We start from the raw sequence: 13,810 nt of genomic DNA on the forward strand, positions 1-13,810 counted from the left end.
CCTAGTCGGATTCGTTAACCACTGAGCCATGATGGGAACTCCGAAATCAACATTTGTATTTAATCCAGCCTTGACCTCAAGGATTGAGTGATATGAGATTCTGACCAGTAGTGGGAGAGGCTCGGAGTTTGGGCGGAGGCTTTCAGGGTCCCTCCAGTCATATTAAATGGTCTTCCCCCTTCAGCTAGATGACATTGCCATCCTCCTGCTTTGCTTAAACAAGCCAACTGGGAGTCACCTTGTTCCTTTCTTCACACATGAACCTCAGGAAAATATTCCGAGATGACCCAACTTCTTTTTTTCCTCTATCAACCACCCTAATCCAATTACCTTCGCATATCCCATGGACTGGTCCAATAGCGCCTGACTGGAGCTCTGGCTGCTTTCTGTTCTCGTTCAGCCCCCCTCCAAGTCATTCTCTAGAAAATAGGTTGACTTAAAAATAAGACTTGAAATCATTTAGCAACCAGAAAATCCAAACAATATGATTAGGCTTCTGCTTAACTGGCCAACCTCAATCTCATACTCTCCACAAAAGCCTTCTGTTCCTCAAAAAAGCCAAAGCTGTTCAGCATCAGCACTTTCACACCCCTGTCCTCTGTCTAGAATCGCTTTCTCCTTCCCATAATTGGCGTAGCTGGCTCCTTCTCCTCATTAAGTCTTTGTTCAGATCTTCTTTTCAAAAAGTCCTTTCTTTTGTTTTCTTCCATCACTTAACACTATTATCAATTATTTTATCAACTTTTTTTTTTTTTTCAATTTTAGCCACACCTGAAGCATATGGGAACTCCCCAGACAGGGATCAAATCCACAACTGCAGCTGCAACCTATGCCACAGCAGTGGCAATGCCTGATCCTTAACACACTGTGCCACGTCGGGAACTCCAAAACACAATTTTTTTTTTTTTTTTTTTGCTTTGTAGGGCTACATCCACAGCATACGGAGGTTCCCAGGCTAGGGGTTGAATCAGAGCTACAGCTGCCAGGTTACACCACAGCCACAGCAACGCCAGATCCAAGCAACATCTGTGACCTACACCACGGCTCATGGCAACACTGTGTCCTTAACCCACTGAGGAGGCCAGGATGGAACCCACAACCTCATGATTCTTAGTTGGATTCATTTCTGCTGCACCACGACAGGAACTCCTCACAATGTTTTGTTTTGTTTTTTTTTTTTTTGAATGAATGAATGAATAAATTGAACAAAAGAAAAGACAGGAATCTTCTTGGCACACATGTATATAGTGGCCATCAGTCTCAAAGAAATGAGTCCCTGTGTTCCTACTGCTCTTAAACTGGTGGGGAGAGTGAAGGACAAAAGCCATTGGAATTTGCCAGATCCTATTATCATCCAGTTGGCAGAATTAGCAATCATGACTGTAGACATATATAAACTGGATGGGTCGGCCCAGCCTACACTGATTCAATGCTGAGGCCCATTCTGCTTTGGGATGAACAGTGCTGGCCACTCTGGGTGTCCAGGGGAATTTATGCAAATCTTCCCCTTGTTTTTGTTTGTCTTTTCAGGGCCACCCCTGCAGTATATGGAGATTCGCAGGCTAGGGGTCAAATCAACTGTAGCCTCTAGCCTACACCACCACTCACGGCAATGACAGATCCTTAACCCACTGATCAACACCAAGGATCAAACCTGCATCCTCATGGATGCTCATCAGATTTGTTTCCACTGAGCCAGGGATGGGAACTCCTACAAATCTTCCGTGTAAAATGTGCAGAGTGTAGTCAGTACAGGGAAACTTGATCCATTTGTGCAGGGCAGTCTGATGGGGTCCTGGGAGCCATCTCATACAGTTTGCTGTAGGGCTGGACTGATAAGGCAGGATAGGGTAGCTTGCTGGCTGTGAGTGTGGCGCTCCAGTCTCTGCTGCCCTCATCACCCCCTTTTTACCTATCTTTAGTTTCACCCACACCTTTGCCTTCATAAAATCTAAGGGACCTAAACAGATACAGTCTAACTATTGCTTCTAATCTATGTCCCAAATCTCTCGGCAACATAGTTTTTCTTTGATTATGAAGTCCCCTTTTAATTTATAATTGGCCCATTTCTCTTATCTTACTGTCTCTTTATCTAATTTGCTGAAGGACACAGTTAAGAACAGTATACAAAGCATTAAAGCATTCCATGACTAGCCTCTGGCTAGTGCGCCTAGGTGTCCTGGGAGGTCAGCGCAAACTACAACGATCTACATACGGTCTCAAGAAGGGCACCGAGCTCGCCAATCCTGCGCAACCATGCAGGGTGCATTTTCGGACCTACAGCTTCTAATCTCCGTCGCATTTCTGCTACACATTGGATTGCAGGGGCAGAAATGGAAAAAAAGGCTGCTGCGGCCGGCGTCACGTTCTGTTGGCCCCAAGTGCCTCTTGCAGGGGACCCCTTGAACCCGCGAGCCGAGGAAGGGGCGGGGCGCCCGTGGGCGGTGGGCGGAGCCTGGCGGCCGCCCGGACCACCAATAAAATCCTGAGCCGGCGAGGGCCGTGCGCGTTACGCTGCGTAGCGGGCTGCGAGGCTGGGGGCGGAGGGGCTGGTGAGTTGGACGCTTATTCTTGGTCTGCGGTTGGTTGCGTTGCCGGCCTGGGGCAGCCGGAGTTCGGCTGCGAACTGACCTTCCTGCAACCCACGCTGTGACGGTTTCCCGGCTTTGCTCTCCTTGCTCAGGTCCCTGTTGTCGGGCTCCGGCCCCAGGTAATGCTCATGCTCCCCGGCTCCCTCCTCACTTCCCGCCTCGGTCCACCCACTTCTGCCAGAGAGGAAGGGGACAGAAGTGGTGGCTGCAACTCTGGCCGGGCCGGCCTGGCCTTGTCCCGGGCTCAGGGGCGGGGGAGCCGGGGGAGCGGGAGACTGCTCGAGTCCTGGGCAGTTTGGGGGATGGGACAGGCGGGAAAGTTAGCTTCGGGAGCCGGGTTTGTTTGGTGTCCCCCCCGTCTTGTGGCATCTCTCAAGGCAGTAGTAAAGAAAGTTATGAATTAGAACACATTTTATTCCTTAAAAAAACGAAACCAAAAACGCCCTGAGGAAGTCAGCTTTTGATTGATTTTAGGAAAAACGTGTGTTGATGGTACTTCAGGACATCCGAAATCTGGGTACCAAAATCTTAATCAAGCTCATATTTTATCTTAGTAAATATTAGTAAATATCCTTAGTATTAGGATGTAATTAAGTTTCTGTAGTTTTTAAATGTTAATAGCCGTGCAGTTTAAATGATATATGTGTTTAGATGTTATTTGTAAGCGAGAAACAGCTGTAAACTATGCTCTCCATGTTTATATATAAAGTTTATTATCACTTAATATTTAAGGGGCTGCTATCTGTTTAGACTACTTTTCTTCAGAGTGCTTGCCTTTCCCTTGAGTAGAAATCAACTTGAAGCATTCGTCTTTTTTCCCTTGCTTCAAGTTGAGCGGTATCAATGGATGAATGAATGGCTACGGAAGTTGTGTGCTGTCTGGGCATGAAAATGGATTTTAGAAGGAGCTCTGATGCATTCAAGAGTCACCATTTAAAAATGAACGTTTCTCATTGCATGATGTGCTGAGAACTCTTCGAAGACTTCACCTTCTTAGGATAAAGATCAAAACGCTGCTGCCATGCTTGTCTTCAGTTCAGTTTGGGTTGCTATTTTCCTGGTTCTCTAGGGTCACTGGTTTTATTTTTATTTTAAGAAAGCTTCTTTCTCTTTACTATTTTCTGGTTTTTAAAGGTTTCCTCCATCTTTAATTCACTCTTCTCTCCTTCTCATACCTTTTTCCTCAGTATCAACCCAAACAAATGTCACTTCTTCAGTAAATGGATACTCTGCCTGTTCATCTCTCCTAGCACTTATTTTCTTTAGCTGCATTAATTGTAATGGGCTCCATTAGTTACTTAGATGCTTCCTTTTCTCTAATGGCATGTAAATTTCATGAAGGCTGGGCTAGTCCTAATTTAGGTCTTCATTCTCAACGCCTCAACCAGCACCTGGCACAATGAAAGGATGAATGAGTTGGAGGACAGTGGAGGGGAATTTTGAATGGAAAATGTTAATTGGGGAAGGTTCCTGTTTCCTTTGGGAACGAAATGGAAAATAGTTTTTAACAAAGGCGGTTAACAAAATTTACTTTTGGAATTTATCCTCTAGGAGAAATGATTATACGGGCCATACAAATGCACGTAAGAATTTGTCTGGTTTCCTTGGGTTTGCTAATTGACATATTGACCTAGTTCTTCTTGATATGTAAATATTGTAGGTTGTACTAGACCAAATTGTTGTTTGGAAGCCAGAGGGATAAGTTTGTTTTGGATTGTTGTCTTTATCTGCTAATTATCCTCTCTTCCCCCCCCCCCCCCCCCCCCCCAACATAGCAAGAAGGCTTTAATAGTAGGTATATGGCAGGCTGAAGTGGACACTTCTTTCTAACATCATTCACTTCAGTGGTTCAATCCAGTTATTTTCATTTTGCTTCTTTTCCTTCTTTTTTTTTTTTTTTTTTTTTTTTTTTGTCTTTTGTCTTTTGAGGGCCCCACCTTTGGCATATGGAGGTTCCCAGGCTAGGGGTCTAATCTGAGCTGGCCTACGCCACAGCCACAGCCACAGCCATGCAGGATCCGAGCTGCATCTGGAACCTACACCACAGCTCACGGCAACGCCGGATCCTTAACCCACTGAGCAAGGCCAAGGATCAAACCTGCAACCTCATGGTTCCGAGTCAGATTCATTTCCACTGCACCACCATAGGAACTCCAGTCATTTTGCTTTCTTAAGGCAAGTTAGATACCACCACACTGAATATTCTGAAACCAGTGAACTGACTGGATTCTTAAGAAATGATTGTTCAGGAGTTCCTGTCATGGCGCAGTGGTTAACGAATCCGACTAGGAACCATGAGGTTGCAGGTTCGATCCCTGGCCTTGCTCCATGGGTTAAGGATCTGGTGTTGCTGTGAGCTGTGGTGTAGGTCGAAGACTTGGGTCAGATTCCGCGTTGCTGTGGCTCTGGCGTTGGCCAGCAGCTACAGCTCTGATTAGACCCCTGGTCTGGGAACCTCATATGCCGTGGGAGCGGCCCAAGAAATGGCAAAAAAAAAAAAAAATGATTGTTTGGTGTGTGTACAGTTCCCCCCCACCCATACCTGCGACATGCAGAAGTTCCCAGACCAGGGATCAAACCCTAGCCATGACATTGACCCAGCAGTGACAACACCAGATTCTTAAGCCCCTGAGCCAAAGGGGATAGCTTTTTTTTTTTTTTTTTTTTTTTTTGGCATTTAGGGCCACACCTGAGGCATATGGCTAGGGATCAAATCTGAGCTGTAGCTGCCGGCCTATGCCAGAGCCACAGCAATGCCAGATCAGAGCCTCATCTATGACCTACACCGCAGCTCACAGCAATGCTATGTCATTAATTCACTGAATGAGGCCAGGGATCGAACCCACAACCTCATGGTTCTTAGTTGGATTCGTTTCCGCTAGCTATTTTTAAAATAGCCATCTAATCAGCTTGGTCACTTTGGGTGTAAATGTTTCTACTGCCACTTACTGGCATATGACTTTGAGTTTATTAGTATTTCCGAGTATTTTAGATCTTTAAAATGGAAGTGTTAAGTGAGGTATGATGTGTACTCACCCTGGCGCCCAGCACTGTAGATATTACTGGCTTGGTAAACATTAGTGCCTGGTTCTTTTATTTCTGGACATCTTGAGAGACTAGTCTTATGATCATGATTTTTACTTCCTCAATTCATTTTGCAACCCAATCCAATTTATTTCTTTGTCCTTCTTCCTGAAACTGTGCAAGTAAATGGTAGCTATTAATGTCCCCAAATTGTGAAATATTCCCTGGCCCACCCTCTTTTTTTTTCCGCTCCTCTGCTTTTTTCCTTTTATCTGTGATATCTGTGATATTGACAGATATTGACTTTTTTTTTTTTGGTCTTTTTGCCATTTCTTGGGCTGCTCCTGTAGTATATGGAGGTTCCCAGGCTAGGGGTTGAAACGGAGCTGTAGCCACCAGCCTACACCAGAGCCACAGCAACGCAGGATCCGACCCGTGTCTGCGACCTACACCACAACTCACAGCAACACCAGATCCTTAACCCATGGAGCAAGGCCAGGGATCGAACCCGCAACCTCATGGTTCCTGGTCGGATTCGTTAACCACTGAGCCACGACGGGAACTCCAGATATTGACTTCTTGAATCCTCTAACTTTGGAACTTGCTTGTTCCTGGTTTTCCTTGAATCTTGCCTAGGCCTTGCTTTTGTTGTTGTTATTGTTGTTGTTGTTGTTTTTGTCTTTTTAGAGCAGCATCCGAGGCATATGGAGGTTCCCAAGCTAGGGGTGGAATCAGAGCTGCAGCTATAGGCCTGTACCACAGCCACAGCAATGCTAGATCCGAGTGACCTACACCATAGCTCATGGCAACGCTGGATCCTTAACCCACGGAGCAAGGCCAGGGATAGAACCTCTGTCCTTAAGGTTACTAGTCAGATTCATTTCCACAGAGCCATGACAGGACCTCCTTGTTGTTGTTGTCGTTTTGTGATTTTTGCTTTTTAGGACTGCACCTGTGACATATGGAAGTTCCTTGGCTAGGGGTCGAATCAGAACTATACCTGCCAGCCTACGCCACAGCCATAGCCATGCAGAATCCAAGCCGTGTCCGCTCTCGGCAGTGCTGGATCCTCAACCCACTGATTGAGGCCAGGGGTTGAACTGGATGTATTATTTTGAAGGCAGAGAAAAATGGACTGACTGTTGGATTGGTTAAGGAAAAGTAAAGTATCAAGGATAACGCTTAGGTTGGTGTGTTTGTTAAAGAGTTGTTAAAGTTTGTTTCTTAAAGAGCAAAGAGTTAGTGCCAGTCTCATTAACTGGGTTGGGAAAGACAGAATGGAGTTGGAAGGAACATCAGTATTTCAGTTTTGGTCATGTCAAATTTGAGATGTCTGGGAGTTCCCGTCATGACTCAGCAGTTAATGAACCTGACTAGTATCCATGAGGACGCAGGTTCGATCCCTGGCCTAGCTCAGTGGGTTAAGAATCCGGCATTGCCCTGAGCTCTGGTGTAGCTCGCAGACATGGCTTGGATCCCTCGTTGTTTTGGCCGTGGTGTAGGCCCGCAGCTGGCGCTCCAAATGGACCCCTAGCCTGGGAACCTCTGTATGCTGTGAGTGCGGCCCTAAAAAGACAAAAGACAGAAAAGGAAAAAAAAAGAAAACATTTGAGGTGTCTGTAAGATCTCTACCTACATAAAGGCATCAGGTAGGCCTTTGGATAGGAGTCTGGAGCTCTAGGAGGTCTGGGCCTGGTTAGGAGAGGAAGGGTATCAAAGAATTAGTGAGTTGGTAGAGGTCAGAGGGTTAGATGAGCTGGAGCTCAGAATTATGGACATGGTGCAATTATTGGTAACAGTAAGTTCCAGGAGAAGACATGACTGGGAACAGCTTTGTGGAGAAAGGAATAAGTCGAGGAGCTTGGAGGCCATGGTTTGGATCATTTTACATGGATGTTGAAGTGAAAGAGGTGTGTGTGTGGGGGGGCAGTGAACGAGGTGTCCACGTCCTCAGTAAACAAGGGAGTGACCGGGAAGGCAGTGCATACTTAGAAGGAGAAGCATCAGATGTGATAATCTGACCGAACTATTTAAGAAAAGGAAGGGGAAACAGTGACCTGAAAGTAAGTGGATAACTCCCCTTCCTGTCCTAATGGGATGGAAGAAAAAACTATGGTACTATGTTCGTCTGACATACGTGGCATATGGAGGTTCCCAGGCTAGGAATCTAATCCGGAGCTACAGCTGCCAGCCTCCGCCAGAGCCACAGCAACTCGGAATCTGAGCCCGTCTGTGACCTACACCACAGCTCATGTCAATGCCAGATCCTTAACCCACTGAGCAAGGCCAGGGATCGAACCCGCAACCTCACGGTTCCTAGTCAGATTTGTTTCCACTACGCCACGACCAGAACTGCTATTTATTTATTTATTTTTATTTTTTATTTTTGGCCGTACCTGTGGCACGTGGACGTTCCTGGGCCAGGGGTTGAATCTGAGCCACAGCTGTGAGCTACGTCACAGCTGCGGCGACCCCAGATCCGCAATCTACTGTTCTGACCTGGAGATTGAACCCCTGCTGCCACAGATAAACAGCAGCCAGACCCTTAATCTGCTGTGCCACAGCAGGAACTCCTCATGTTCCTATTTTAGCCGAGTGGTCAGAAAGTTCCGCTCTCCTTCATCTCACTTGGGTGGTTTCAGGAGTCTTAGGAGGATGATTGCAAAGGAGGTTCCTTGCACACATGTTTGCCCTCACTGTGATCTGCTGTCCGCAGAGGCCAAAGTGATCTGTCGGTGTAGAGAGGGAACAGATGAACTGAATGCTGCTGTCATTTCCTTCTGTCTTCTGCCACAACAGCCATGTACTGTTGGCTGATACGCCCGGCAGGAGGAGTTCGATTCAGATGTCATCTCCTGATCTTAAGATTTACCTAATCGGAGAATTTGGTCAAAACTGAGTTGTGATATTTTAAGTAGTAATCTTTCCTAACATCTGTGTCATAGACAATAATAAAATTTGTTAATGTTTTCTCGGAAGCCACGTGGTGCTGAAGCAGCATCTGAGAAAGTATCTAATTACAGCATTTTATTTACCCTCAGCTAGCACATTGTGAAAGCAAACACAAGTAGAATTTGAGGGATGATAAGGCTTATGTTTATAGTGTCCTGTAGCATACGGGAGGTGGAAATGTAGGGATCAGGCCATTTAGTTTTTAAAATTTGGTTCTTAAGAATACAAAGTTGGCATTCTAGTATTATCTCGCTCTCTTGGCTGTGGGAGCTCTGTGCAGTGGTATTTTTTCATTTTCTAGGTGATGCACCAGAGTCAGAGGTTGGAGGATTTACCTGAGGACACAGTATGGGAACAGAGATGGAAACTTAACTCTTGGTATTCTGATGCCAAATCTTGTGCTTTCCCTACTGTGTTATGGTTTTGTCTTCCTGTGAAGTGGAGGAAATGGATGCCAAAGATATTAGTATAAACTGTGTCATGGAGATTTTTGTGACGCGTTGGTGCTTTTTTTTTATTTTATTTTTGATAGGCAAGAAATAGATTTATGAAGATAGGATGCTTGTGAGAGATGCAAACAGGTAGGCAAGGAGGTTCTGCCAAGAACTGGCGCTTTCTTTGGCTCACGTCTCAAATGAAACTATGGCAGTGTAATTGCAAACTCAGTACCTGTGCTTAGGTTTTGTTTTGTTTTTTTTTTTGTCTTTTTGTCTTTTTGCCTTTTCTAGGGCTACTTCCGCGGCATATGAAGGTTCCCAGGCTAGGGGTCTAATCGGAGCTGTAGCCACCAGCCTACGCCAGAGCAACAGCAATGCCAGATCCAAGCTGCGTCTGCAACCTACACCACAGCTCACGGCAATGCCGGATCCTTAACCCACTGGACAAGGCCAGGGACCGAACCCGCAACCTCATGGTTCCTAGTTGGATTTGTTAACCACTGCGCCATGACAGGAACTCTTTGTGCTTTAGCTTTTGAAGTCAGGTTTATTCTCTAAACTAGGTTGATGGTTCTAAATCTTATCACCAACAACTCCTTTAATATTTTCATTATTTTATAAGGTACCCAGATTTACGTTGTTTTTTTTTTTTTTTTCCTTTCCCCTATAGGCCTATTTAACAGCACTTATTTGTCTGTTAAACTTGATTTATTAAGGCATCTTTTCACCTTAAAAAAAATCAGTGTATGGAGTTCTCTTGTGGCACATTGAGTTAAGGATCCACTGTTGTCCCTGCAGGGACTTGGATCATTGCTGTAGAGCGGGTTTGATCCCTGGCCTGGGAACTTCTGTATGCTGCGAGCACGGGCAAAAACAAAAAAAAAAGGACAGAGGAGAAACAGCTTTCCAAAGACAGGAAAGAGTACATGGGACGATGTGGTGACCGAAGATATTATTGGGGGGATAAAATAATAGTACCTACCTTAAAGACTGTATTGAGATAAAAATACATGACAAGCACATAGATACTCAAAGTAGAGTCCCTGGGTTTTTTTGCTTTTTAGGGGCACACTCAGGGCATATGGAGGTTCCCAGGCTAGGAGTCCAATCAGAGCTATAGCCGCCAGCCTTTGCCACAGCCACAGACAGCATTGCCAGATCAGAGCCCCATATACGACCTACACCACAGCTCACGGCAACGTCGGATCCTTAACCTCCTGAGCGAGGCCAGAGGTCAAACCCTCAACCTCATGGTTCCTAGTCAGATTTGTTTCCACTGCACCATGGTGGGAACTCCACCAGAGTCCCTGTTTTTAATTCCACACTGTTAACCCCTGTATAATCCCTTTTTGAAACATCTTGATTATTTGTGCATCTTTCTTTCTCTATTCTGATTTCTTTTCTACTTCTTGATGTCTTACTTGAGGGCATCCCCGAGTTCATTTGTAAGTTCTCACTTCTCTAATTTTTTTCCACTGGAGAATTTGATGTGCTTCTGGCTTCCTCTGTCACCGTTACACAAATGACTTTCCGTATGAATGAATTGCACTGATCTCTTTCCTAGGTTCCTCCTTTTAAGTGGATCTTATTGGTCTAAAATTTCTACTTAATATGTTCATCTACTGTTCCATAACTGTTTCATTTGTGTGATTTCAGAAAAAATGAGGGAGTTCCCGTTGTGGCTTATCAGTTAATGAACCCGACTAGTATCCATGGGAACATGGGTTCGATCTCTGGCCTCGCTCAGTAGGTTATGGATCCAGCATTGCCCTGAGCTGAGGTGTAGGTTGCAGACGCAGCTCAGATCCTGCGTTGCTATGGCTGTGGTATATATAAGCTGGCACCTACAGCTCCTATTCCACCCCTAGCCTGGGAACTTCCATATGCCATGGGTGTGGTCCTAAAAAGACAAAAGAAACAAAAACAAAGAAACTAAAAAAATGAAAGGTAACTGTTCCAGATGTATCAGATTTTTATTTTGCTAAGCAGTGATATTTAAGAAAACAAACTCGTCATGTGCTTATTTCACACAGGAAAGGACATTTTAACATAAATGTCCATAACCTTAGAATTGAAAAAGTGTAGTGAGTACTTCATTATTGTTCATTTTATTTCAGACTAATGAAAACTTGATAGTAAAACACTACTTTGGCATAAACCTTCTCCTGTCTTATTACTGATCTGCCTAAAATTTGATTTGGGGCCTATTTTTCTTTTTAGGACCACACCCACGGCATATGGAAGTTCCCAGGCTAGGGGTCTAATTGGAGTGTAGCTGCTGGCCTACACCACAGGCACAGCAACACTGGATCCTTAACCCACTGAGCGAGGCCAGGGATCAAACCTACAACCTTATGGTTCCTAGTCGGATTCATTAACCACTGAGCCGCGATGAAACTCCCAATTTTGGGCTTATTTTTCAATGCATACCATGGCTTACCACTGCCCAGGTGATAGAAGCCCTAATTCGTTAGTCCTTGACAGTTTGATTCCAGCTCTCATTTCTGGTCTTTGCTGCTCATCATATTTCTCTGTTACCAACTTAAAAACAAAACAAAACAAAACAAAAAACTCAAATAGTGGGTGGTGTTTGTAGTTTGGATCTGACGCAGGTTCAGATCTGGCCCTGTCCTTAGCTGTGTGGTCTTGGGCAAGTTACTGTATGAGCATCAGCAAAGCAATCCTGGGTATCCTGGAGCTGCACTGGTACAATCAACACCCATTAGGTCTTGGTGTTGCTGTGAGCCAGCCTGACACTTAACAGCTGGGTCTTCTGGGTGTTCTCTTGGACACAAACCGTTTCACTGAACGTCAGCATCCGACAAGACTACGACAGATCATGGAGAGAGCATAATCCTGACTTAACACAGATAAAAACATGAACCACATGAATATCAACCAAGTCATGAAGTAGCCAGCATCCTCCTCTCCAGGCTGCTGGGGATGATGGTTGCTGGTTCATCCGTTACAGCTTTAGCCTCCCTCTAGTCGGTTCCCCCATGGAGAGACCTGGGTGGTGTAGCCTGTCATCCCATTGTCCTCGCTTCTGATGGCCCTCAAGCCAGAATGAACCCCTGCTTCTTTGGACCCTCCTCCAAAATCGCTTAGCCACATCCCCAATCCTAAATAAGTCATTTCTAATACTCTCTTACTGAGATGCCCCCCAGTGGCCCAGGGTATGTGTTCCTAATACATGCAACTCTTTCAGCCATGGGTATGTTCCTGGTGTGTGGGCGGGGGGCCTTGACAGTAATTACTTGGAGCCTTAGTTTTCTCATACATGAAATCTTTTTTTTGCAGAGTTAGGAAGATTAGAGGAGAAAACTTACTGTACCTAGTAGAGTCCTGGCAGTTAGTAGATACTCAACAAAAGTTTCTTTTTCCGTAGTGAAGGAGCCTGATCAGTCATGGTTGCCTGAAAGGGCTTATAGGGACCTTGTTTTCATTCACCCTTTCTCACCCACAGAGTGAGTGCTCTGCTCTCATCCCCAGGGCTCAGTTCACATACTTTTTTTTTTTTTTTTCTGTGAAACCTTTACACCTCTTAGTGATCTCTTCTGTCTCTGAACATGAGGTACATATTGTTTTTACCATTGCCTCAACTTTTGTTTTTGTTTGTTTGTTTGTTTGTTTTTTAGGGCTGCACCCGAGGCATATGGAGGCTCCCAGGCTAGGGGTCCAGTGGGAGCTACAGCCTACGCCAGAGCCACAGCAACATCAGATCCACGACACGTCTGCGACCTACACCACAGCTCATAACAACGCCGGATCCTTAACCCACGGAGCGAGGCCAGGGATCGAACCCGCAACCTCATGGTTCCTAATTGGATTCGTTCCCGCTGCGCCACAACAGGAACTCCCCATTGCCTCAACGATTGATTATACTCTACTTTGACACATCTTTGGATTTACTTTTTATTTAATTCTTAATTTTTCAGGTACTTACTATGCCTTATTTGTTCAAGAATGGGGCCTGTGTTTTGAAACCTGCCCGTTACTTTACAGGGACTAATTTCTTCATCTTCGTTAACAGTATCTTGTACTCAGAAAATGCTTAAACATGATGAAAGTAAAACAAAAAGAGGAGAATATATCATTTGCCACCTCCCCTACATATGGTGATGTTGTAAGATATGCCTAAGCCAGGTACTTAGTTCGGGGCTTTTTCTGTCTTCTTTCCTAGACACCACGATGGTGGGCGAAGAAATGTCTCTGAGAAAACGCCTGTCAAAGTCCAGCGAAAATGCTGAGGGAAAGGAAGGCGACCAAAGAGACCGTTCAGAGGAGTCCCTAGAGCCCCGCAGCAACGGTGAGACTTTTACTTTTTTTTTTTTTTTTCGGTCTTTTTGTCTTTTCTAGGGCCACTCCCTTGGCATATGGAGGTTCCCAGGCTAGGGGTCTCATCGAAGCTGTAGCCACCGGCCTACGCCACAGTCACAGCAACTCGGGGTCCGAGCTGCATCTGCAACCCACACCACAGCTCACAGCAACGCCGGATCCCCCACCCACGGAGTGAGGCCAGGGATCGAACTGGCACCCTCATGGTTCTCCGTCGGATTTGTTAACCACTGCGCCACGACGGGAACTCCGAGGCTTTTGCTTTTTGAGGTGAATGACTGAAATAGAGAACAAATTCAGTGTTCTAGAGCAAAGATTGCCATCTCTTTAGCTCTCTTTGTTGCAAATGGATATTCGGTAGGTACTGTTGAGGTGCAGAGGAGAAAACTAAATTGGAGAATACGTGCCAGTCACAGACACCTCAGTGCCAGTGACACGGGTGTGTAAATTGCTGCACTTCTCATAGAA

The 13,810-nt window shown here is 45.4% G+C and overlaps 1 protein-coding gene across 2 annotated transcripts in view; it reads left to right on the top strand.

Annotated features, from left to right (window-relative positions):
- SOAT1 (sterol O-acyltransferase 1) overlaps positions 2,472 to 13,810 on the top strand; it is a 67,183-nt gene continuing 55,844 nt past the window's right edge. Inside the window, exons 1-2 of one of the 2 annotated variants that reach the window (XM_021063736.1) lie at positions 2,472 to 2,552; positions 13,188 to 13,313. In XM_021063736.1, the coding sequence (XP_020919395.1) occupies positions 13,196 to 13,313 (118 nt within the window). In that variant the 5' untranslated portion in view covers positions 2,472 to 2,552; positions 13,188 to 13,195. Of the gene's footprint in view, positions 2,711 to 13,187; positions 13,314 to 13,810 lie in introns of both variants that reach the window. The other variant, XM_003357556.5, reaches the window with a different exon arrangement.

The sequence above is a fragment of the Sus scrofa genome, chromosome 9 (assembly GCF_000003025.6).
Source record: "Sus scrofa isolate TJ Tabasco breed Duroc chromosome 9, Sscrofa11.1, whole genome shotgun sequence".
Lineage (NCBI taxonomy): Eukaryota > Metazoa > Chordata > Mammalia > Artiodactyla > Suidae > Sus > Sus scrofa.